We start from the raw sequence: 26,571 nt of genomic DNA, 5'->3' as shown, positions 1-26,571 counted from the left end.
ACACAAACACAGACACACAGAGCACACATACACACATGAGCACAGACATACTCATACATACAAGCACACATAATATACACACACACAAGCACACCACACATTCATATATATATATATATATATATATATACAACATAAACACAGAACATACACACATCATATACACATATGCATATAAGCACACATACACACACTCATACACACAAACATACACAACATATACACATACGCACAAGCACACACACTTATACATACATAACCTACAAAAGCCCAGACAGAGCACACAGATACACCATACACATACATATACACACATACAAGCACATACACACACAATGTCTTGAGTTTTTTTTTATTTAAAAAAAATTTTTTTTGAGACAGGATTTCTCTGTATAGCCCTGGCTATACTGAACTCACTCTGTAGATCAGACTGGCCTCAAACTCAGGGCTCTACCTTCCTCTGCCTTCCACGTGCTGGGATCAAAGGTGTGGACCATCACTGCCTGGCTGAAAAATATTCAACTTCTATTTTTTATTTTGATTTTATGCATAGGTATGTTTTGCCGGAATGTATACCGGTGTACAACTTGCATGCTTGGTGCCCACAGAGGTCAGAAGAGATCGTCAGGGATCTTCTAGAACTGAAATTACAGACCACTGTGAGCTGCAATGAGGGTTCCATGAATCAAATCTGGGTCGGTGCTCTTGAGCGCTGGCCAGCTCTCCAACCTTGATTGAACAGAGCTTGAATTTAAGAATGCTTTACTCGCCGGGTGTGGCGGCGCACACGTTTAATCCCAGCACTCGGGAGGCAGAGGCAGGCGGATTTCTGAGTTCAAGGCCAACCTGGTCTACAGAGTGAGTTCCAGGACAGCCAGGGCTATACAGAGAAACCCTGTCTCGAAAAACCAAAAAAAAAAAAAAAAAAAAAAAAATGCTTTACTCTCCACCAAATACCTTGGGAGGAGAGTTGGGTCATTTTACCTGTCTCATCTGGTACACAGCATCACCTCAAGAGGGGATAAATACGTGATTAATCGGTTGATTTCATGGCTCAGCTGGGTCGGCTACAGTGACCCTGGGGTTCAGCTGTTCTTTTGTCTTCCCGCAGCAAGGAGGAGTCAAGGCTCTGCAGTCGTGGAGCCTGGATGGAGGCCGGCTAGGCACCCATCTCTATGGTCTCGCTCTCCAGGTCCCTCCTCCCCGACCGTCCGCGTCCCTCTATGGTTCTTCCTGTTATTAGTCGGGAGGGGGCGCTGCGCGCAGGCGCGAGGTGGACGCGGTGGCGAGGCCGGAAGGAACGCAGTAGCGGCCTCGGTGGCGGTGGCGGCGGCGGTCGCAGCTGTGGCGGCCGCAGCGGGGGAGCTTTTCCAACGGCTGCTTCTTCAGGTGAACTTGAGACTGAACTCCCGGGCGTCGAGCCGCGCTCGCGGAGCTGGGCTGGCTGTGTTGGGGCGAGTCCGTGATGGGCGCTCGCGCGCGCGGTCTCCCGGGGCTGCGGGTCGAGCGAGGAGAGTGGCCTCCCGCCGGGGCGCCACCGGGGTGGGGGCGGGGGCCGAGGGGGCCGCGCTCGCGAGCCCCGGGGGCCCGGGGGCCCGCGCGGGGGGTGACGGGAGAGGAGCGACGCGGACGACCGCTGGCCTGCCGGCTCCCCTCCCGTCACTTGAAGTTTCTCGGGCCGGCCTGCTGCGCGGGGGGCGCCGAGCTGCTGAGGGACGGTTCGCTGGCGGCTCGCTCTGGTGGCCGCGCTCCTCACCGCGGCCTGGAGAAGCGGAAGAGGCGACCGACTGGCGACTTCGAACTCCAGCACGGGCCAGTTTGGGGCCCCTTGGAGTCCAAGTTGACGCCTGTCATCCCAGTCTGAGCTCCCGAGTGAAGGGGACTCGAAACTCCTGCAGTCCGGAGTCCCGGTGCGCGGTGGCAGAGAGCGCTCACGTGCGCGTGGCACCCTGGGGTGAGCGGCAAGACCCACGCTCGAGGGGACGAGGCGGCCCCTCGTGGGGCTGCTCGGAGATCCCGAACTCCCTGCATCTCCAAAGGGTGCAATGACTTGGGATCGTCTTCTCCATTGTGCTAAGTGCCTTGGACGCCATCTCCGCTGGGGTTTGTCTTGGATTTGTTTCTTTTCTTTTCTTCATTTTTTTTTTTTTTAAATAGCCGAGGCTAGCCTGAAACCTGAAAAGTAGAGGCTGGGCCCAAGGGACTCAGGAATTTGCATGCCTCTGCCCTGGTGTAGGCCACCACATCTTGCCATTATGTTGTTATTGTTATTGTAGAGTCTAACTGTAGCCCTTGCGGGCATGTAACTCAGAGGTCAGCTTGCCTCTGCTTCCTGATTAAAGGCATGTGTCATTTTTCTCCTACTCAACAGCCGCTCTACCTCTGAGCTCCACTCTCAACTCTTTGCTGGATTTTTTATTTGTTTGTTTGTTTTCCTGGTTTTTCGAGACAGGGTTTTTCTGTGCACTTCTGCCTGTCCTGGAACTCACTCTGTAGACCAGGCTGTCCTCGAACTCAGAAATCCCCCTGCCTCTGCCTCCCAAGTGCTGGGATTAAAGGCGTGCACCGCAGCCGCCACCGCCACCAACACCGCCCAGCTTCCTTGCTGGATTTTTGTTTGTTTGCTTTGGTTTGGGTGAGACTAGGATTTATTTTGTTTTCCTTCAGAGCAAGGGTGAAAGAGTATGTACAGGAGCCTGTGTGCATCGGGTCAAGTTTCATGGTGACCTTATGAAAGCGCCGCTTGCTTGTTATTTTAACGTATGCAGAGAAGGGGCTTGTCCCTTCTTGTTCCCTTGCTTGGAGGGAAGGACAGTATTTTTATGACCTTAGCTTATCCTAATTAAGAAATAGCCAAGAAATAGCCAAGCTCTGCCTTCTGAGGGTAGAGAAGGATGGTGAGCTTGAGGAGACTGCTGAGGCTCTTGAGCCTGGCTGTTGGATACCTGTGAGCCTTTTGCATTAGCAACTTTAGACTTGCCTAAAAAGGACAAGAGCAGCTAGTAAAAGGCTCTTGAGGAGGAATTTAATAAAGTGTGGCTCAGGGAGATTGAGAGTTTACGAAGTCTGCGGAGTGTTTACTAACTACAGCGTGAGGTAATGCGCTCTGTGTTGACTGTGCTTGGGGCTCTCCCGTATTCTAGATCCTTCCAGACAGGAATTCTCATGTTGTCATCATTTTTGTTTTTGTTTTGTTTTTTTGTATTTATTTTCAAGACAGGGTTTCTCTGTGTGGCCCTGGCTGTCCTGGAACTCACTCTGTAGACCAGGCTGGCCTTGAATTTAGAAATCCGCCTGCCTTTGTTTCCCAAACTCTGGGATTAAAGGTGTGTACCACCACTGCCGGGCTTGTCACCACATTATCTGTACAAAACATATCTTGTCTGCCTGCCTGTCTGTTTGTTTATTTATTTATTTGAGACAGGGTTTCTCTGTGTAACAGAGCCTCAGCTGTCATGGACTCCCTTTGTAGATCAGGCTGGCTTCGAACTCACAGAAGTACTCCTGCCTCTGCCTCCTGAGTAGGGGCTGTTCTTCCAGAGGACTTAGGTTCAATTCCCAGAACTCGCATGGCAGCTCACAACTGTCTTAACTCCAGTTCCAGGGGATCCTATACCCTTTCACTACACAGATGCAAGCAAAACACCAATACACATAAGTAAAAATAAATCATTAATGAAACATTTAATATGTATATGGACACTTAAGTACACTTAATGGTCAGAGGACAACTCTTGGAAGTCAGTTTTCCTCTACCATATGGCTTTCAGACGTGCTCCTCAGGCTGTCGGTCAGGTTTGGCAGCAAGTGCCCTTAACCTATCACCAGCCTTAGCTGCACAAAACTTGGCGCTAAGTGCTAGGTACTTAGTCCTGTCAATAATCTAATAGCCTTTGTTGTCGGGGAGGGGGAAGAGAGGTGCTGAAAAATAACTTGATACAAAGGTTCACAGCTGGTTCTAGAACTCAGTTACACAATTTGTAAAATGTTTAAATTACATTTATTCCTTGACAATTTCATGTATAATGACTCTTACCCCATTAATTCCCCCCACACATACACACTTCCCATTCCCACAGTCATGAATTTTTTTATTTGTTTTCTTTTGTAATCCACTGAGTTTAACTAGGGCCATTCTCATGAGCATGGGTGGGAGCTATCCAATGGCTAGGTTTTTTTCCCCCGTTTATTTATTTATTTATTTATTCCCTTTATATCCCGATCTGAGCCCTCCTCTCCTCTTAGTTCCCCCTCACATAGCCCCTTGCCTCATTCCCTTCTCCCCTTCACTCCTGAGAAGGGGGAGTTTCCTCCCAAGGAACCAGCCCACCCTGGCACCTCAAGTCATTGCAGGACTACACACATCCTCTCTCACTGAGGCCAGACAAGACAGCCCAGTTAGGGGAGCAGTATCCACATTGAGGCCACAGAGTCAGGGTAAGCCCCCACTCCAGTTGTTGAGAGACCTCCATGAAGACCAAGCTGTGCAGCACACCTGCTACATATAGGGTGGGGTTAGGTCCAGCCCTTGTCTGCTCTTTGGTTAATGGTTTGGGCTCTGGAAGTCCCCATGGATCCCGAGTTGACTCTATTGGTCTTCCTGTAGAGTCCCTGTCCTCTCCAGCCTCCTCAATCCTTCCTCCAACTCTCTCACAAGACTCTCTGATCTAATGTTTGGCTGTGGACTCTGCATCTGTTTCAGTCAGCTGCTGGGTGGAGCCTCTCAGAGGACAGTTACGGCTACACAATCCTTTCCTCTAATTATCCTGCTGTACCTTTACAATGCCTTTTAGATCAGCTTCTTGGTGCCTTGTCTCCAGCCTTTGGAAGCTTTGAGTAAGGCACGGTGCTGTGCATTTGGAACTTGAGTTCCAGCAGCAGATGTTAATGTTAAGTATAGTTTCCTAGATAGTTGAGTTGAAGTGATCATGTAGTATTTGAGGGATTGAGGGATGTTTTGTGAATGAACATGGAACAGGGCACTTAAAGGATAATCAGGAAAGGTTTTTCTCTGAGGAAGTGGAGGATTGAGGGATGAACAGAGGTAATTTGGCCAAAGAGAGGAAGTCTCACTAAGAGCATTCAGCCTGAGACAAATGCAGTTAAAGAAAGTTTGGTCTGACAAGGGACCAACACATTGCTAGAGAGTGCGGAAAGATTAGGTGACACTACTTGGGTCAGCAAAAGCCTGATGAGCCATGATTTTTGTACTATGGTAAGGACTTGGGGACTGTCGTGGTGACGTGTAATTTAAAAAAACAGCCAGACATGAAGGTACATGCCTTTAACCCCAGCAGAGCCCAGTGTAGTCTACATAGTAAGACCTTGTCTGGAAAACAAAACAAAAACAAAACAACCCTTAGTGCTGTATGAAGAGGTCAATGTATGGAGCCTAGAAGGCAGAACTTGAGCTAAAAGAACAAAGTGTGATAAGCTCCTAGACAATTGATTTGTAAGATCTTTGAGTATTAGGGCTGTAGCTCATGAGTATGACACAGCACCTGCCAGGCCCTGGGTTCAATTCCAGCACTGTACCACACTATCAAAAACAAATCAAAGGTGGGTGTGTTCACTTACCTGCTTGCATTTCAGAATCTATTTTCTAATGGCTAAGAAAAATTTTAGCATTTTATGTTACTTTTTCTAATACCGTTTCTTGTAGTGCAGGCTGGCCTCAAACTCGCAATGTAACTTAGGATGACCGTGAATAGAATAAACACTGTTTATTCTACCTCTTCTGAGTGCTATAATCAAAGATCTGTGCCACCAACCAGGTTTATGTGGTACTTGAACTCAGGGCTTCCTGGATGTTGGGCAGAATTCTGTGAGCCACAACACCCCAGCCCTTATGTTAAAATCTTAAAGCTAACGTTGGGGCTGGAAAGAATGGCTCCACTATTAAAGAACAGCAGCAGCAGCTCTTTAGTAGCTGATCTGGATTTGGGTTCTCAGCACCCATGTGGGGCCCATAAACATCTGTAACAGCAGTTCCAGGGTTTTCAGTGCCTCCTTTGGGCGTCTGTAGGCACTAGGTACACATAATGCACATACGTATATGCAGACAAACATTTGCATAAATTAAAACTTTTCAAAATGTTTAGCTAACTAACCTGACTGAATTTAATTTTTTGTTTGTTTGTTTGTTTGTTTGTTTGTTTTTCGAGACAGGGTTTCTCTGTGTAGCCCTGTCTGTCCTGGAACTCACTTTGTAGACCAGGCTGGCCTCGAACTCAGAAATCCGCCTGCCTCTGCCTCCCGAGTGCTGGGATTAAAGGTGTGCGCCACCACGCCCGGTTGAATTTAATTTTTGGTATGAATCCTAGTGTAGAAAACAATGATAGTAGGATTTCTAGATTTTGTTTAAACTGCTTAAACTTATCATTATCTACCTACTAATATTTGTAAATGTGGATGTTATTGTACCTTAATTATTTCATTTTGTCTGTATATTAAAATTAATATACTGAATTTTTAAAATTTTGAACTCATCATCTTATTTGTTCTTAAGGGCTTTGCCTTTCTGCTGCAGCCTGGTCTTAGCATCTAGGTCAGCTTAGACTCCTTTCTTTCTCTTCCGCTGACAGCCAATTCAAAATCCCACCAATTCTGTACTCCATATCTTGTTGCCGACACACACACACACACACACACACACACACACACACACACCTTTATATACCATTATCTCTAGTTCAGGCTTGACTGGTTTTTTTTTTTGTTTTTTGTTTTTTGTTTTTTTTGCTGGATTTCCTGGCACAAAATGTCCCTACTTTTCCCCATTGCAGCAAAGCTGATTTTCCTAATGTGTAGCAGTCATAGTTCTGTTTCCCATTGGCTGGAAAATATAGCTTGAACTCCAGTTCAGCTTCCTACCAACAGTACAAACTACCCCCAAAAGGCTTAGTACCACAGTTTAATCTGTTGACAGGAGTGCATTTGTTTTGAGTCTGGGTCTTGATGTGTAGATGAGGCTGAAGTTGCTGTGAGCCTCCTGATTCTACATCGGGAATGCTAGCATTACAGGGAAGCACACCACATCCAGCTTTCTTACCGTCGGTTCTGCAGCCTGAAGAGGGCTCACCTGGCACACCTTGTCAGCCAAGACGGCCAACAACTCATAATATGGTTTCTTCATTCACATGCCTTGTCCGAGGTTAGAGACTGCTGGAAAGTTTCAATTTACTGTCTGTGTAGTGCAGGGGGTTCCATGTGACTCCAACAGACCACCATGACTTCTTAGGAGACCTGATAAAAGTTCCTATGCTCTGAAAGCTAAGCTAGACTCTGGCACAGACTCAAATGTGATTAGCCTTGCTAAGCTGTCCCTGTCTATCTGTCCTATCTGTCTCTGTGTATCGGAATAATAAACTATCCTATCTGACTGTGTATGTGTGCACATGTGTGTTGTGTTTCTGTGGAGACCTCAGGAGCTGTCCAGCTTGTTCTCTCACAGCCAGGAACTTAGCTACCTCGGCTACCCTGTCTAGTTAGTGAGCCCCACAGAGCTACCTCCCCAGCACTGGAATTGCTAGTTTGGGGCCACTGTGCATGGTTTTTTGTGTTGGACACTGGGGATCATTGAGATCTTGTGCTTAAATGACTAATTGCATGAATAATGCATATAATATACATAATTTATTTGCATGTTTTCTCTCACTGCTCGGAGTTCTTTTTTACAAAGTATGGGTGTTTTGCTCTCATATACAGCGTGTGGGTACAGTGCCTACAGAAGCCAGAAGAGGGCATTGGATTGCCTGGAGCTAGAGTTTTAGGTGGATCTTCGACATCCTTTTAAGTACTGGGAATTGACCTTTAGTGCCCTAAAGCCTTGAGCTATCACGACAGCTCACACTGCTCCAAGTTGCTTGCTTGCTTTGTTTGTTTGTTGGGTGTGTGTGTTTTGTTTTGCTTTTGGTTTTGTTTTGTTTGTGTAACCCTGGCTGTCTTGGAACTCAAGACCAGCCTAGCCTCAAACTCACAGATAACTGCCTGCCCTACCTCTGATAGGATTAAAGGTGTACAGCGCTACTGCCCACTAAAGTTCTTTAAAGCAATGTTCATATTGAATTTCTTTGTGTATATTCCTCATGCATTTGTCTTTGTCTCACGTCTTTGTCATGTAGCAAACCCACACTAAATATTTGCTGAGTTCTTTAATGTTTTTAAAACTAATATCGTAGCTAATGTGAGACGGTTCCATGAGTAAAAGGTGTGTGCTCCCAAGCCTCTCGACCTGAGTTTAATCCCTGGGACCCAGAGGAGGATAGAACTGACTTCGGCAGTTTCATACCAGTTTTCATATCTTCATGTGTAAATAAGTGGGATACATTTTTAAAATCATTAGTGGAAATATCAGTTTAGCATAAAAAATGAGAAAATATGTGGACATAAAAACAATGACATAAACCTTTAATGTCTTGATTTAACATCAGGATACACAAACTTACCAAGTATGGATATACAGCAAATGATTAATGTGAGCAATTAGCACTAGAATGAAAGCAGTAATTGTTACATTAAGAAACAGGAAAGAGGGGGCTGGAGAGATGGCTCAGCACTTAAGAGCACTGACTGTTCTTCCAGAGGTCCTGAGTTCAGTTCCCAGCAACCACATGGTGCCTCACAGCCATCTCTAATGGGATCCAATGCCCTCTTCTGGTGTCTGAAGAGAACAATGTTGTATTCATATACATAAAATAAATAAATAAATCTTTAAAACAAAACAGGAAAGAGGCCTGGCAGTTCCTCCCTGCTTTTGCCCACTTCTCACTGGAAAATAAGAGATTTTATTCACTACATTTGAAAGTCTTAGTTGGAGAGAGATTGTACTAACATAATCCCAGCCTTAGGATAGGAATGGGACTGAGGTGGAAGGAAAGCAGGATCACGGTCAGCCTGGGCTCTTATTGAGACCTGTGCTAACTAATTAAACTGAAGCCTATTTACTCCAGAATCCTGCCGCAGCATGACACGCGTATTTGTGGGCAGTATTCTGGAACACAGGAACATTCCGTTTAGTGGTCTGGAATCTGCAGTATGACTTCAGGAGTACAGAGAGGAAACCCGGAGAGTGACGTGAGTAGAGGAGTGAGAAGAGAGGGACTTGCTAGAAAAGTACAAGTACTGTGGTGTTGAGTTGAAACTGCAAGTTTTGAAATCAGAAATTGTTTTTTTGAAACATCTATATACAAAGCAAATGTGTAGCTTACTTATAATAGTGAACTTCAAGCCACCACCTAGGTTAGAAATAGACCCTCCCCCAGGAACTATTCATCCAAGGTCCTGCCTGTATAGTATTCTATGCAGATTATAACTGGTGCCCTCTTCCTAAAACCATTAGTCTCTCTTAATCACTTTCAAGAATAAATAGGTCTTTTCACTCAAGACAGTATCCTCAGATACTATTGTTTAATCTTATCCATTTAAAAATGTATTCTCTTAAACATTTCTTGGTTTCCCCTTCCATATTTTCCATAGAATTTATCTGTTGTTGAACTTGAACCTCTATACCTAAAATTTCCAAGTCTTGATAAATGTTTGTTAGCCTTAAAATATCACTTCCTCATGTGAGCCTTTTTAGACTTTATTTCTCTACATGTTTTGCTCTTGGTAAATACTGTGTAATGAAAAGTTCCTCTGGCTTCTATTGTAAAATGTGGCTTGACCAGACTTGGATTCTGTTCACTTGATGAGGTAACATTTCTTTCCTTCGATGGGACTGAATCTTGTCCCTATAGTGGTTTCTCGAGTAACCAGTGATATTGTCTAGAGTTAGCAGTTCATTGAAGGTTGGAAGATGATGATCTCTTTATTGGGATTTTATTTGTTTTAGAATACTTTTATAAAGAAGGCAGGCATTTTTCTATTTAGTCACCCAGTGGTATAATTTATGTAGAAAAGGCAAGGGAGTGTCGAATTATTTGCCCTATATACCAATCTGTTGATTTATTTTCTATGTTCCTTTAAAAAAAAAGATTTATTTATTATATGTAAGTACACCGTAGCTGTTTTCAGACACACCAGAAGAGGGCATCCGATCTCATGGTTGTGAGCCACGGTGTGGTTGCTGGGATTTGAACTCAGGACCTCCGAGAGAGCAGTCAGTGCTCTTAACCCTGAGCCATCTCTCCAGCCCACTATGTTTATTTCTTTATGGGTTTGTTTGTTTTCTGAGACAGGGTCCTACCATGCAGCTCTGGCCTGGAACTTACCAGGCTGACCTCAAACTCATAGAGATCCACCTGCATCTGTCCTCCAACTGTGTGCCTCTGCCATCACCAATGCCACCCAGCTAGTTGTTAGTTTCTTTCTTTCCTCTTCTGTCTGTCTGTCTCTGTCTTTGCCTCTGTCTGTCTCTGAGTGTGTGTGTGTGCGCGTGTTTAAAGACAGAGTCTAATGAGCCTGGGCTGGCCTCATATTACTCTGTAGTTGGGGATAACCTTGAATTTCCTGCCTTGGCTTCCCAAATGCTGGAGTCATCGCACTCAGCTTTCATTTGCTAGATAATATATCTGTCACTTTTCATCATCTGAACGTGACCTTTAAAAAGTTACAGAAGCTAGTGGGATAGTTGAGTTGGTAGAGTGATGGCTAAGAAAGCATGAGGCCTTGAGTTTGATCCCCAGCACTCTTGTGAAAGGCTGCAGCACCAGGGTAATCCTAGTGGTGGGTAATTGGAGTCAGGTGGCTCCCTGGGGCTTGCTGGCTAACCAGCCTGACGATATTGGTGAGTCCCAGTTCTCAGTGAGAGAACCTGTAAGGAATGGGTGTCATCATTGGTTTTGCGACATTGGTTTTGAGGAATGACACCCAAGGTTCACCTCTGGCCTCCACATACACACCACACCCAAAATTATGAACTCTAATTTATACACACTGAAGAATTCCATGCCAGATCAACACCTACAGAAGGTAAAGACGTTCTATTTTAGGTCAACGGGAACTTCTCCAGCCTTGTTTTCTAGGTCTGACGGGACCCAGTCTTAACAAATAGTCTGTGATAGCTGCTTTAATGTCTGAGTGACAAGATGCTCCAGGCCCATTCTGTGTATCTAACTCCTGCCACAACCTGGTGTTGGTAATTTTCCAAAATTACTTTTGGTGAAAAAATTTCAAAGATTGGAGAAAACCCTGTTTTGTGTTTTTTCTTTATTGCCCTCAATTACTTATTTATTATTATGTTATTATTATTATTATTATTTTATGTAAGAAGGTTTAAAACTTGGTCTATACATGCTCAGTTATGGCTGGAGTGAAAAATCTGTAATGTTAGTAATAAAGCAAGTGTCAGGGTTTATTGTGAGCATGATGGACTAGTTAATGCAAGGGCAGTGGTTAGAAATGCCTTACACAGAGCCCTCACTTTATTTTGTCATAGTTACCTTCTCACACAAGGTTAGGGATCATAATTCAGCTATCTGAATACCACACTCCCTCATTACACCACCCTTATACTTGTGTAAGATTTGAACTTCAATTTTAGGAAAAGATTCTAAGTTGGAGTGATCATTGGCTACCCAAAATTTAGACTTGTTCTATTCATTTACTGTTTTGTAGTCTCAAAATCGGATTGCCAGTCTGGTTAGCTCTCATGAGGTTTTTCCTCTGGGATCTCAAGACAGCTGCCTTTTTCCCAGTTCATAGTGGGGGGAAAACTTAAGCTGTCTGGTTCCTTTGCTTCTGAGGGTGCTAAACCATAATTGGGCTTCACCCCATAGCCTTCTGTTATGTCTAATTACCTCCCAAAGGCCCAGCCTACAACTCATGTCACAATGAAAGACTAGAGTAGGTGCAGGAATTTGGGAGCAGGGAGACATTCTAGATTCCACTGCCCAGCAGTTTTTATGGCTTTAATCTGTATCATTATGACAACAAATTTAAGTATGATTTTATTTTTACTCATGGTAAATAGTTGTGTTTTCAATCAAGAACTAAATAATAAAATAATCTTAGCCAGGTATGGTTAAGTATAACTTTAGTCCCAATACTTAGGAGGCAGAAGCAGGCAGATTTCTGTCAGTTTGAGGCCAGCCTGGTTTACATGGTGGAATTTAAGCCATTATCCAGGTCTACACAGTGAGACCCTGTCTCACAATAACAGAAACCAGAGTCTGGGTTTGGCATCCTAAGCAGAGATGGGACTGGGACTTGCACATGGCCCAGCTGCTAGAGGTAGACCTGGTCTAGAGGCCTACAGACAGCTCTACAGCTACTTGTTGCATTGTTGCTAGCAGCTCCCAACTAAGGGTATCTGGGGCACTGTGAGCACTCTGTCAGTTTCCAGGTTCACTGTGCTGTAGAAAAGCCTGAGAGAATTCAGCAGATTATTAAAAGAGCCATTGAAGAGGATATCTTGAACAAGTATTAAAAAAATTTAAAAAACAAAAACAAACAAAAAACCTGAGAATTTGGAGCCCACAGCCAGGAAGTCCTAAAGATGACTGTCTTCTGGAGCTAAGAAGCATCAGCAACTGCAGAGTAAAGAGTCCTTTGGCCTCTTTGGCTCCAAATAAGCAAGATACCATAGAAGCTGATACCACAGCGAAGCCCAGGTGGCTCTGTGTGATATAAATGCCATGTTTTCAGCATCTTTTGTATTAGTTCATCCAGGAATGGTGGGAAATATGAGGAGACTAGGTGTTGGTGTTTTTGTCTATTTGTCTCTTCCTCCTTCCTTCTCTTCCAACCACACACTGTTCTTTTACTTTACCGTGAAGGCACTTTATTTACTCTGGATATCGTTATACCATTCTCTGAGTCACAGAGCAGGTGTCCTCCGGTGATTTCCTATACAGAGGGAAGTGTGCTTCAGAATCAGACAGCTATGGATCTGAATCCAGAGCATACATAGCATAGCATCTCTAAGGTCCAAGCTGCTCTGACTATTTCCTCCTGCGTGAGGACTGATGAGGCTGAAGAGCTAACACAGGCATTGTAAATAGGAACCATCGTGCTGTCCCTCTCCTCACTCTAGCTTTGCTCTTCCACACTCTGCATCCCCTCGTAGTCACTCATCTGTGAGCCTGTCCTGTTCCAGCTCAGAGCTCCACCAGTCTTAGTCTGTACCATGGCATGCCATGCACATTGCTGTCAGATTGCTGCTCTTCCTGGCTATCTCACTCCATATCCAGAGATTGAAGTCCTGATCCTTGAGGTTATAAAGTGTGTAATGTGTCTTACAGAATATTCCCTGGGTATACTCAGCCAGAGGATGAGCTGCCTATTTGTGTCCTTGCAATTATGTTAAAGTGACATCTGCCTCTGCAAAACTGATCAACAAATAATGAAGTAAATGTATAAATTTGTGACAACTCAGAAAAAAAAATCTGCCATTATCTTCTAAAATATCCCTTTATATCAGTGGTTCTCACCCTTCTTAATGCTGCAACCCTTTAATGGTTTCCTCATGTTGTTGTGACCCCCAAGCATAAAATTGTTTCCGTTGCTACTTCATAGCTGTAATTTTGCTAGTGTTGTGAACTGTAATGCAAATACCTGTTTTCAATAGTCTTAGGCGACCCCTGTAAAAGGACTGTTTGTCTCCATGAACTCCCAAAGGGCATTGGGACCCACAGGCTGAGACCACTGCTTTACATCATTATTTTCTATTTCTTGAATTCTCCAGCACTTCTGTGGTAGAATGTTTGTCTTTTATGACTAACTTCTCCTTAACATTTTTTTCCAAGTATAATCTATATACAATGACATGAGCAGATAATTGAAGGCACAGTCGGACCCATTGCCAACTCAATCTATCTCTACCGATGCATGTAATTGGCTCATGTAATAGACTACCTTTTGAAGCTCTCGAACACTCTGTTGCCCCACCCCCACCCCCACCCCCCAAAGTTGCTTCATGTTCTTTGTGGTCACCTTTCCTTCCACAAAGCAGCTTTTGATTTTCTGTCATTAAAAATTAGTCTCTCTAGCTAGTGAGACCTACAATCTCAGTGTTTCAGAAATGAGGGTGAAGGATTGCTATGAGCTCAAGGTCTATATTGGGTTCTGAGTGAGGCCCTGTCTCAAAAAGAAAAAACAAACAAACAAATCTACATAGTGGTGCACACCTTTAATCCACCACTTAGGAGGCAGAGGTAGGAGAATTTCTTGAGTTGAAGGCCAGCCAGGGCTGCACAGTGAGACTTGACCTCAAAACCAATCTTTTTTAAAGCCAAAAAAGAGGTGTATATTTCTGTATGTAATGGGGATATAGTTCAGTGGTAGAGAGATTGCTTGTCTAGCATGTGCAAGGCCTTGAATTCCCTAACACTTCAGTTTGTTGATCAATAATTTTAAAATTCAAAGGTAGTTATGACACCATTAGATTTTATTAAAATACTTAAGTAATAAATTTAAATCATGTTGTGAAACTGCTGTAACATGCAGGATGTGGTGGTGCATGCCTTTAATCCTAGACTGCGCTGTAAAGAAAGTTCCAGGATAGCCTGGACTGTCTCAACCACCACCAAAAATAAAAAATGAAAGAAAGGACTATAGTGTAAAAATTATTTACTTTATTATTATTTTTTGGTACTGAAAAGTGAACCTAGATGCTTATCCCTACTAAGCAAGAGCTCTACCACTGAGCTCTGTCCCAAATTCAATGGCCATCCTGCCTCAACCACCCAATTCCAAGGATATTAGGTCTGTACTTCCTTTGTATGGTTTTTTTGGTGGTTGTATGGTTTTTGGTGCTTGAAGACAGGGTTTCTCTGTGTAGCCCTGGCTGTCCTAGAACTTGCTATGTAGATCAGGCTGGTCTTAAGAGATCAGACTGTCTCTGCCTTCCAAGTGCTAGGACTAAAGATGTATACTCCACTGCCTGGCTTGTGCTGCCATTGTTAATGCTGTCTTCTCTTGTTTTTCAAACCCTGCAGAACAGATGATGATCACCATGTTTGGTTACTAGCAATCACATATGTTTGTATCTGAATTTGAAAATGGCAGAGGGAAACAACAAAGAAGAGGTCATTCACTTGAACAACTTTCACTGCCACCGGGGAAAGGGTAAGTTGCTGTCCTTTCTCCCTTCACCCAGTGCTTTTCTTTAGTGTGGTGGCAGTATCTTCTTTGAAATAAACCTGTTTCATATCATTTATTAGCCAGAGGGATTCTACTGTTAGACATAAAATGTCAAGCTAGAATTATGTCACATACATGCAGCAGAAGTGAAATTTAATGACTCAGCCATCATAAATAGATTCATACTGTAGGGATTTGCTTCTGGAAGTTTTTGAGGGAATGGCGATCACACAGGAATACCTGGGGTGAGTCGAATCGAAAATGCCATCGGCAGTGCTGGGCATTCTTGGTCTTACAATACTTCGTTTCTGTTCTTTTTGCTATGAGATCCTGGCTTAGCCTTATTGAGACTGTTAGGACATAGTTGTTTTATAGTCCTTAAAACTTTGACAAGTTCATTTGTTTGCAAAGAACAGAAGAGTTCCTGCATTTCCTAAATGTATGTGAAATTTTCTGTCAAGACTAAATGTATATTTATACTTGGTCTGAAAGAAAAAAATCATATTGGTGAATAAAGAGAATCCTTAATATATTCCCTTCTTGTGAGCACATTTCCACAGAGAGGTTCAGCTAGCTTTGTTTTTTCTCTTGATATTTTGTACTGATGAAGATGATTTTTTTCCTCCTATGAAATAAGTCATAATTGCCTTCAGCATGTTTGAAGTGTAAGAAACTTTATTAAGTGAGTAAATCTAGGGGAAACAACCATTCAAACTGTACAAGTTACATGTACAAAAGAAATACTGAGTTTACGATTTTGTTAATACTCTGTTACAACTTGGTAGTGATCATAGTCATAGCTTGTTGTGATTCAGAGTTAGAAATCTTAGCTGTAATTTGTATATACACATGCTCATTTCTGATTTTTTTGTATATGTATATTGACTGTTAGAATTTTTAAATTGGGCCTTAAATATAATTGAACAGAATTACCTTCCAAAACTACTAGGCCAGATGTGGTGGCACATGCTTTAATCTCAGCACTTAGGAGGCAGAGACAGTTAAATCTCTGTCAGTTTAAGGCCAGCCTGGTCTACATAGAGAGTTCTAGAATAGCCAAAGCTACATAGTGAGACCCTGTCTCAAACAAAACAAAACAAAACAAAACCCTAGATAGATCAATCGATAGATAGAGCTTTGGAAATGTATTTTTTGTTCAACAAATATAAACGTTATACCCATTGTGGGGATGTTTGTCAGGTATGTAGAGTTAGTTTATGTCAGCTGCATTAGGAATATTTACTGTGCCAACCTTTTTGTTTGTTTGTTTTTTGGGGTTTTTTGGTTTTTTTGATTTTCGAGACAGGGTTTCTCTGTATAGCCTGGCTGTCCTGGAACTCACTTTGTAGACCAGGCTGGCCTCAAACTCAGAAATCCACCTGCCTCTGCCTCCCGAGTGCTGGGATTAAAGGCGTGCACCACCATGCCCGGTTCAGTGCCAATCTTTTAAGATTTTTTTTTTTCCTTAAGAGTTCTGAAAAATGAACACACAACCTTAGAATTGCGACCAGAGCATTTCTGCCATTCCATGAGATTCTTCTTTGCCGTGCCTCACTCCACCTTGACCTCGGGAGGCCACTATCTTCTTGCTTTACTACTCGGTTTCCTATAAATAGAACCACCGGACACTTTTTTTATTTTTTATTTTTAGTAGAATTCTTTTGCCCAGCATATTAGAATTAAGACATAAATCAGTCACAAGGTTGTTTTAAGATTTATTTATTTATTTATTTATTTATGCTTGGGTGTTTTGTCTGCATGTATGACTGCACAGCAGAAGAGAGCATTAAATCCTAGTATAGACAGTTATGAGCCTGTGAGTGCTGGGAATTGAACTCAGGACCACTGGAAGAGCAGCCAGGGCTCTTAGTCACTGAGCCATCTCTCCAGCCCAAGTTCTTATTAAAAATGCTTGTATATGTGAAAGATAGGAATAGAATTCAGGCTGGGCAGTAAGACTTCTGACTAACCTCAAGGAAATCCATGTTTTAGAGAAAACTTCAGGCATAAATGTGCATGTACTGTCTGTCAGAGCTGGGAGTCAGGAGTGCAAGTCAGGGGTCAGCAGATGTTAACGTCCAGATAGCAGACCGTGTGTCTCTGCCGCATCAACTTAGCCATAAAAGTGAACATTTGCCTACCCTGTGGCTCAGCATTTCCATTCCTAGAATGTTCCCAACTGGAATGAGCAGCTCAAAGCATGCACATAATAGCAGTATCCAAAATAGCTCATATTAGCACCAACTCAGATGTCCATCAAAGGAAGAATGAATTATTTATGATGCATTCACAGAGCAGATTCACATACAGCAAAGAGAACTGTCGTCACAGCAGTATGGATGTATCCTAGTCATGTGATTTACAAGAAAGTGAGACTCAGAGAAATCCCAGCCAACCAAAACTAACGCGTAGAGTTAGAAGATCCTCTCTTGGAGGGGGATAGAGAGAGAGCAGTGATGGGAAGAGGCATAAGAAGGCTGCTAATGGTCTAGAAATGTTTCCTGATATTGTCAAAGTTACATGGTCATCTTGTGACTATTCATGGAACTAAAATAAACCCTTGACTTGTAGTGTTTGCCTGCTTAGGTTACCTGAGCTCCATACTTGTGGGAACTACAGTGTAAGACCTTGTCTAAAAGGGAAAACAAACATAAAAACAAAGTTAGGGCTGGGATCTCTCAGTGAGAGTGCTCATGCCTAGCTCTGATAGCTCTGCAACCCTGGAGGCAGCTCAGTGACTATAACTGCCTGCTGAGCAGGACCTGAGTTTGGTTTCCCCACTCAGTGCACCAGAATCCACATAGTGCATGTCTATAACCCTCGTGGTTCTACAGCAACATGGGAGGTAGAGACAGGGGAATTTCTCAGAGCTTGCTGGCCAGCTAATCTGGGATACACAGCAATGAACAAGAGATCTCGGACGAGGTGGAAGCAGAGACTAATAACATCCAATGTTGGCCTGTGTCATAATAATAATACATGTGTCCTGGTGCTACTCACACCCAAACTCCTGTGCTGACACACCACAAAGATTTATTTATTTTTTAAAAAGGCCAGGCATGGCAATGTGTATCTATATTCCTAGCACCGGGAATTTGGGGACAGTGAGGGATCCCAAAATCTCACTTGCTAGTCAGTGTGGCTGAATCCGAGAAAGCTCCAGGTTTAATGAGTGACTGTCTGCAGAAAATAATGTGGAGAGTAATTGAGGATAATACCTGATACTCTACTTCTGGCCTTCACAAACAGTGCTTGTGGGGACTCCACAGTCAAACCAAACACACACGCACACACACACAAAACCCCGCTTTTTCTTTTAAGAAAAAAGGTAACTGATAAGATCCACACATAGTAGAGAAAGATGAATCTGCACATACCCAGAGTAGCAGGAGCAACAGCTATTGTCAGCCTTCTTTACCTTCAGAACTGGGTCTCTGGCTTTAACTAGCTCTAGTTATGTGTAACTTGAATTTTCCAAACCTTACTTTTAGAGTTGGCTCTTAAAATGCTTTAACCTCTCTTGGAGCCCACCATCCACCAGAGGTAGTGGGAAAAAAAGGATGGGAGGTGGGGGAGACCTGTTTAGAAAGATTCTTTAGAGCAATCTCACCTGTGTTGTCTGGAAATGGGCAGTTCAGTTAACAGGTTAGCAGTCAGTGGCAGTTCGATCAATTCACAAACACCTCATGGATACGCCAGCAGTCCAGTTTTGTAGAATGGTTAGCAACAGTGGTGACAGGACCTAGCGGAGACAGCCAGGCCTCAGCCTCATCTTGAATCAGCAGGAGGGATCAACAGGTATACTAGGAGAAGTTCTCGGCTGCGCCTCTCTCAGCGAAGATGTGAGACCCACAAGTGTTATATAGCTAGCTAGCTGTACCAGCAAGCCAAGCTCTGTCTTCATCAGTCCGTGGAGTCCTATTTATTCCCTCCTAACATCACGCGTCCTCCACATGCCTTGCCTCAGCATGCATGGCTCTTGCCTCAGCACGTGCATCCATGAGTCCACATAAGTGGCAAGAAACTGCTGTACACCACCAGAAGTTTTTTGGAGTGTTTCTATCAGCTCAACTATGAAGTATAAGGTGGACCAATACATGTATGTCGGTAGCAATAATCCTTCATCACGTGTCCTTTCACATGCTTGCTTTAGCAGAATATCCTCTCTCCTGTGTCTGCTTCAGCAAAATGTTCCTTCACAAGTCTGCCTTAGTCCTTCACATCTGTGTCCACTTTAAGTAAACGTTCCTTCAAATTTTTGTCCCAACAAAACATCACCCAACTGATTTTCCAAAGAACCCCTACGTTTCCACTTCAGTTACATTTAAAAGGAGAGTGGGTGGAGCTGGAGAGATGGCTTGGTGGTTAAGAGCACTCAGTGCTCTTCCAGAGGTCCTGAGTTCAATTCCCAGCAACCACATGGTGGCTCACAACCATCTGTAATGAGATCTGGTACCTTCTTCTGGCCTGTAGGCATGCGTACAATCAGAATGCTGTATATATAATAAATAAGTCTAAAAAATGCTGCATGGGTTCTTTAAAAAAATGAGAGCAGGCAAGTTAAATTGCCTAGTGTCACAGATGCCAGATGATTGCCAGGTAGATGCTAAGTAAGTGTTTGGTTCAAGTGGAAATGTTTGCTTAAATAGTTTCTGTATAAAGTAAGCTGATTTTTAAATCTTAAGTGGGTATATTGCTAATTTTGAGTGATGATTGTTTCAGATGTAGTTTTTTAAATTAACAAACCAGACTCATTTCTTCTACAAGGAGTAAACATGGGGAGTCTCTAAAGAATCTGACAATTCTATGACAGTGTCATAATAAAATAATTTCATATATGAAAAAAAATTGCATTTGGCCCAAAGACATAGCTCATTCAGGAGAATTGGTTTTGTGTTTGTTTCTTGAGGCAAAATCTCACTCCCTCAGGTTGGCTTCTATATCTTCCTATGCCTAGAAGATGGCCTTGAGTTCCTGATCTTCCTAGTGCTAGAATCTCAGGCATGCACCCAACTAACATAAAGATTCTCCCACCTGGGCTGGTGAGATGGCTCAGTGGGTAAGAGCACCCAACTGCTCTTCCGAAGGTCCAGAGTTCAAATCCCAGCAACCACATGGTGGCTCACAACCACCCGAAATGAGATCTGACGCCCTCTTCTGGTGTGGGCGTCACCAGAAGGGGGACAGCTATATATAGTAAACAAATAAATCTTTTTTTTTTAATTTTTAATATTTTTTATTACATTTTTTGGTTTTTCGAGACAGGGTTTCTCTTTATAGCTCTGGCTGTCCTGGAGCTCACTTTGTAGACCAGGCTGGCCTCAAACTCAGAAATCCGCCTGCCTCTGCCTCCTGAGTGCTGGGATTAAAGGCGTGCGCCACCACGCCCGGCAATAAATAAATCTTAAAAAAAAAAAAAAAAAGATTCTCCCACCTAACATAAAGAGTTGATACATCTCGAGCGTTTTGCTTGGCATCTCTCAATCTTATTGGCAAAAATCAACATGGAAACAGTTGTTACTGCTTGAGTCTGTGTGCGCTTACGGTGGTAAGTTAACTGTTGAGGCTTGGCCAACTGAATAAGCTCTTGCTGACCCCACAGTGACCATGTTTCTACCTCCCTGTAGAATGGATGGCTGTCAGAGAGGGGCCCATCACCATATCTGACTCCTCTGATGAGGAAGGGATTCCAATGCTGGTTACCCCAGCTACAGAGCAACAGGAAGACGACCTGGATGATGATGTCATCCTGACAGAAGTGAGTGTTTTCAAACTGCCTATATTGAAAACAGCCTGTTCCCATCTGCCTCTTGTGTTTTAGCTTTAACGCTCTATGTGGTCTGTGCCCTTTCTCTGTCTGTTAACACATTCCTACTCTCACTTCTTTGCAATTAAACTATATTATATATGATATGCCTCACTATAACATAGAACTTAATTCCTTCATAGTTCTCAGGCGTCTCTACTCCCCACTTATGCTATTCTTGATAACATTTTTATGAACCTGATGCTGACTTGAGTTTTATTTCATTATGGTTTTGAATATATAAGTAGAAAAAATTTAAAGCCTATTCTTTTTACTTCTGTAGATTTTCTATTTTGATTATTTTAGCCCCCTTTTCCTTTTTCTTTTACCTTTTACTTTTCTCCGCTTTTTTTTTTTTTTTCCCCCTTCAGACAGGGTTTCATTGTATAGTTCAGGTGACCTGGAACTTGTTATATATAGAGTAGGCTGACCTGGAAATTACATAGGCTCACCAACCTCTGTGTTCTAAGTTGAGGGCTGAGATAAGAAATGTGCACTACCACATCAGGCATTTCTCCTCTTTTCTTGATTTGATAAACTAACCATTGGTTTCCCTTCCTTTTTAATAATTTTTAAGATTTATTTTATGTGTTTGTCTGTGAGGATGAATGCCACATGTGTGCAAGGGCCCTTGGCCAAAAGAGGGCATCAGATGGAGTTACAGGCATTTAAGCTGCCTGATGTGGGTGCTGAGAACCACACTGGTCTTTTGGAAGAGCAGCAAGTGCTCTTTAGCAGCTGAGTCAGCTTTCTATCCAGTTCATTCTCTTGGTTTTATTCATTTTCTTCACCCAAGAAACAACTCTGAAATTCACCTCGTGGTGCGTGCATTTGTGCTCTGCTTTGGTGTTTTATGTAGTTCTTCTGCTTTATTGTGTCTGACACACTTGGTTTCTTAAGTGGTTCATTTACTACTTTAGTTTTTCATTGTGTGGTTAGCCTCTTTTCTTTTTTTCTTTTTCAAGATAGGGTTTCTCACTAGATGAAGCTAACCTCTATCTCTGAGGTCTGCCTGCCTCTGCCTTCCGCATGCTAGGATTAAAGGCATGTACACCCAGCTGCATGTTTTTATTACACCTCATTATAACTTAATGATTTCAAGCATATTATGCATGCTTTTAGATCACATTAATGGTTTCAGTATAAATTGAGAATTTTGCAGATATCTTGTTTATGTATACGACCAATAACGGTCTTTTGAATTGTACTTTTTGACTATCATGTTGTAGTTGTGCTGTAAACATTTACGTAAAGGTTTGTGTGTGACTATCTATTTCATTTCTATTTTTATATGCCAAGAGGTAGAGTTGCTGCATCCCTTAGAAATTGTTGTATCCTGCCAGCAGCTATATGATTTTGCATTCTCATTGGCTTCTAATTTTCTCTGTTTTTTGCCTGTATGTGTGTGTGTTTGTATGTTACATGTGTGTGGACCAATGTGAGGGTCCATTCACTTATGTACACATGTGGAAATCTTAGGAGGTTGCTGTCTTTTTCTGTTGTTCTCCACCTACTCTTTTGAACTCACCATTTTGGCTAGACTGGCTGGCCAGGAGGCCATTGCCATCTGCATGTCTCTGTCTCCTTGACATTGGAATCATGCATGTACTGTCCCACCCGGCATTTTATCTGTGTACTCACGCCCTTGTGCTTATAGGTCAGATACTTTAACTAACTGGTAAGCTGTCTTTCTAGCCTCTACTTTAGATCTAGTCAATTTTCAATACTAAAGTAAATGTGAATGGTATTTATGATGCTGCACATCTTTAATCCCAGCACCCAGAAGACAGAGGCAGGTGTAGCTCTTGAGTTCAAGACCAGCCAGGAGTAGACCATGAGTCCCGTCCTACCTTTTTTTTTAAAAAAAAAAAGATGGTATAGTCTTTTTCCTCGGGATGCTTCTGACTTTGTTTCTTTCTATCCTTTCATTATAAGTCCAGAAGCAGGCATCGATACAGGAAGGACATTGAATTTTTATTATTAAAATTTCATTTTTTTCTTAGACACATAAACCTCAGACATCCCGGCCCAATCTCATCAAACCAGCTGCCCAGTGGCAAGATCTGAACAGATTGGGAGAAGAAAGGCCTAGAAAATCTAGAGCAGACTTTGAAGCAGATATCCACAACTATTTTTCCTTTTGTAACAACTCATTGTTTGGTTCTGGGGCACAGGATGATTCTGAGGATGAATATGGTGGATTTCTGGATCTTGAGAGTGGCAAAAAAGAGGGAGAAGTCAAACCTGGACCAAGCAGTAAGCAGACAGCAGACAATATTGTCAACCCCAGATTGGAACAGAAAGTCATTATATTGGGAGAAAATGGTCTTCTTTTCCCAGAAAGTGAGCCTTTGGAAGTTCAGAACCAGTCATCCGAAGACTCAGAGACAGATCTCTTATCAAATCCTGGAGAGCCGGCTGCCTCAGTAGATGACCAGCTAATTGGAGAAGAGTACTGGCTTGACCACCCATACTTCCAGGCTCCGAATCCACAGCCTCAGGAAAGAACAAACCAGGTTGTGCCCCAAGAGCGACATTCTGAATCAGAAATGGGCCCAATGTTTTTCCGCCATGATTTCCCAGAGCCAGCTTTTCCAAGGCCAGAACCCCAGCAGGAGGGGATTCCAGGCCCTGCTTCTCCACAGCCAGCCCATCCTCTAGGAGAGCTTGAAGACCAGCAGTTAGCAATTGATGAAGACCCTGGGCCAGCCTTCCCCCTGTCAGGACCTCAGGAGGCCAACTTGGCAAACATGTGGGAACAAGAAGCTGCTGAGGTAGATCAAGACCTCATTCCACTGTTAGTGAAAGAAACGGTACGTTTATTTTATTTTATTTTATTTTATTTTATTTTATTTGTTTCTTTTTTTTGAGACAGGTTTCTCTGTGTAGTCCTGGCTGTCCTGGAACTCACTCTGTAGACCAGGCTGGCCTTGAACTCAGAAATTCACCTGCCTCTGCCTCCCGAGTGCTGGGATTAAAGGCGTGGGCCACCACTGCCCGGCCATTTATTTTTATTAAATAATGCTATGCTACTTATACTGACATACACCTTTGTTTTCTGTCATTTCAATAAACTATTTTCTTAAGAAGTACATATTTAGGGTGAAAGAAAGGAATCCAGGTAGCTATACAACCTGTAACCCAGGCTGTGCAGTCTACCTCTAGGAAGGGCTCTTGGTGCTAGTTGTACCACATGGTACCTGATGCTGGCATTCTTGTAAACTGCATTTTGTCAAAGGCCTTAGGTTCCTGTTGGATTTCCTAGCTCTGGGCCATCTGATCCAGTAGCCTGTAGCTCCTGTGGGTATTATAAATCTCTGACAACTGAATAAAGTAACATTCTGTTTCTAGTGGATCAGACATCTTAATAGCTGTGATTCTGTAGGACACCTGCAGTAGAGAGCAAAACAGGCCTTTGTTTTCTGAGCTTAGCTGTTGCTTGCCTTCCCTGAGTCTCTTAATCTTAATTTGCCAGATCTTTTTATTTGGCCCTGTGGGGTGTGAGCTTGAAGGCAGGCCATTGGGATTATGCCTTTCTCATCTCTTTTTGGCCTGTAGACTCAGTATTTGTTGGAAGGATGGAGAGTGGAGCTATTTAATGCGACATGATAGATGACCTCTTTGTAGGCTTCATCCGTGCCCTCTGATCTGAGAACTAGGAGCTGATATATAATTTTTTTTTATGTTAACGTACATTGGTATTTTCCCTGCATGTGTATGTCTGTGTGAAGGTGTCGGATCCCCTGGAACTAGAGTTATAATTGTAAGTAAGCTGTCATGTGGGTGCCGAGAAGTGAACCTGGGTCCTCTGGAAGAGCAGCCAGTGCTCGTAACCTGAACCTCCTCTCCAGCCAGCCCCTATATACGTTTTTTAATGGTTGTTGATGATGGTGGGTTTTTTAAGACAACATTTTCTCTGTGTAGGCCTGGCTGTCCTAGAACTCACCCTGTAGACCAGGCTAGCCTTGGATTCAGAGATCCACCTGCCTTTGCTTCTCTAGTGCTAAGATTAAAGGCAGTTCTCTTAGCTGACCTTTAAGCTAGGCACAGAGCCTGCTTTATAGCCATTCTCAGGTCTTTGGGCATTTTGTATACGTTCTGCCTTTTGGATTTTAATTGCCTTCTCAAACTATTCTAAGCGACAAAATATAAATAATATTTACTCCTTTCTAGGAAGCAAGATTTCCAGATGTAGCAAGTGGATATGTTGAAGAAATAATTCATTTGAAAAATTACTATGATTTGAATGTGTAAGTATTCTATCATAACCTCATGCTCGCTCTGTGTGTGTGTGTCTTTCTTTCTCTTTCTTTGTCTTTATTAGGGTTTTATTGCCATAAAGAAACACCATGACCACAGCAACTCTTATAAAGGAAAAATTTAATTGGGGCTGGCATATAGTTTCAGAGGTGTAGTCCGTTATCATCGTGGCAGGAGGCAAACATGGTGCTGAAGGAGCTTAGAATTCTACATCTTAACCCTCAGTCAGCAAGAGGTTACTGGGCAAAGTTTGAGCATAAGAGATCTCAGAGCCCACCCACACAGTGGCACACTTCTTTCAGCGAGGCCACACCACCTAATACTGGTACTCCCTATAGGCTGAACATTCAAACACTTAACTCCATGGGGGCTATCCCTATTAGGACCACCACACCTCCTCTTTCTCTTTTTGGTGGTAAAACATAGGTAACATTTTGGCCATTTTTGAGCATACAGTTGAATGACGTTAAACACATTTCTCACTGCTGTATAACTCTCTCAACTGTTGATCTCCAGAAATTGCATCATCTTCTCAAACTGAGACTCCATCCATTGAATACTTCCTCATCCCTTCTTCCCAGCCTTAAAGCTCACCAGTATTTTAGACTCAGGGAATTTGATTAAGTATGAAATCATACATTTGTTCTTTTATGACCAAACAGACAGGGAAACCAAAGGCCTGAAGTAGACTTTGAAGAGGTATGTTCAGCTAATTTTCATTCCTCTTTCATGATGTTGTTTGTTGAGGCAAGGGCTTACTGTGTAGCCCTGGCTGACCTGGAACTCAGCTGCCTCTGCTTCCTGAGTACTGGGATTAACAGTGTGTGCCACTACGTCCAGCTTCTCATTGTCCCCAGTGTATGAGTCCCCTTGTAGGTCCTCTTACTGGCACCTTGGTGGGAAGAGGATCCTAGAAAGGGGCTCCTTTTCTCTGTTCTCTTCTGGCCACATCTGTCATACTGTAAGGGGGACACACTACTGACACTGGATAAGAAATGAGCGTTTTAAGGAAAGGGATTTTACATATCCACCATAGCAAGGAAAGGAGAACAACAGAGGAAATCATAATTACCTTTGAGCTGACACTTTTCTGCTACCGAGCCCCACCCAGGCCAAGCTCACCGCTGACTGCTGTGCCTGCCGTCTTCTGTCCAGTCCTCTCATTTGGCTTGGTGACTGCATGAAGAGCCTAGGTAGTTGACTTGGCTTGAGTTGACTGATACATTGTCATGGGTTAGTTTGTGCTATCTCATCTTAGCTTTGAAGTATTTCAACAGTGATAATAGAGAAATATGTTCACCAGTGAAAAGAGAAAGCCTTATGGGTTTGTTACAAAGAGAATCTGTCCTAGAAGACATGGTCTGCTGATCAGTCTTGGAGTTAGCTAATAAGCTGAGACTGATTCAGTGGCTAGAAGCTTGCTTCACCACAGGATACAAAGGACATTGATTTTTTGGAGTTCTTTTATTTGTTCAGCAACGAAA

At 43.0% G+C, this 26,571-nt stretch overlaps 1 protein-coding gene across 3 annotated transcripts in view; it reads left to right on the top strand.

Annotated features, from left to right (window-relative positions):
• The first annotated feature begins 1,303 nt into the window (after nt 1-1,303).
• Nucleotides 1,304-26,571, top strand: part of Rnf216 (ring finger protein 216) — a 114,858-nt gene continuing 89,590 nt past the window's right edge. The window contains exons 1-5 of one of the 3 annotated variants that reach the window (XM_021162526.3): nt 1,304-1,389; nt 14,877-15,006; nt 20,649-20,779; nt 23,002-23,640; nt 25,001-25,077. In XM_021162526.3, coding sequence (XP_021018185.1) covers nt 14,940-15,006; nt 20,649-20,779; nt 23,002-23,640; nt 25,001-25,077 — 914 coding nt within the window. In that variant the 5' untranslated portion in view covers nt 1,304-1,389; nt 14,877-14,939. Of the gene's footprint in view, nt 1,390-9,025; nt 9,076-14,876; nt 15,007-20,648; nt 20,780-22,830; nt 23,641-25,000; nt 25,078-26,571 lie in introns of those variants that run through there. The other 2 variants (XM_021162524.3, XM_021162525.3) reach the window with 2 other exon arrangements.

The sequence above is a fragment of the Mus caroli genome, unplaced genomic scaffold (assembly GCF_978045245.1).
Source record: "Mus caroli unplaced genomic scaffold, Mus_caroli_1 scaffold_4, whole genome shotgun sequence".
Taxonomy (NCBI): domain Eukaryota; kingdom Metazoa; phylum Chordata; class Mammalia; order Rodentia; family Muridae; genus Mus; species Mus caroli.
Note: the sequence above shows the minus strand (reverse complement) of the source record. Positions and strands in the feature narration are given on the sequence as shown.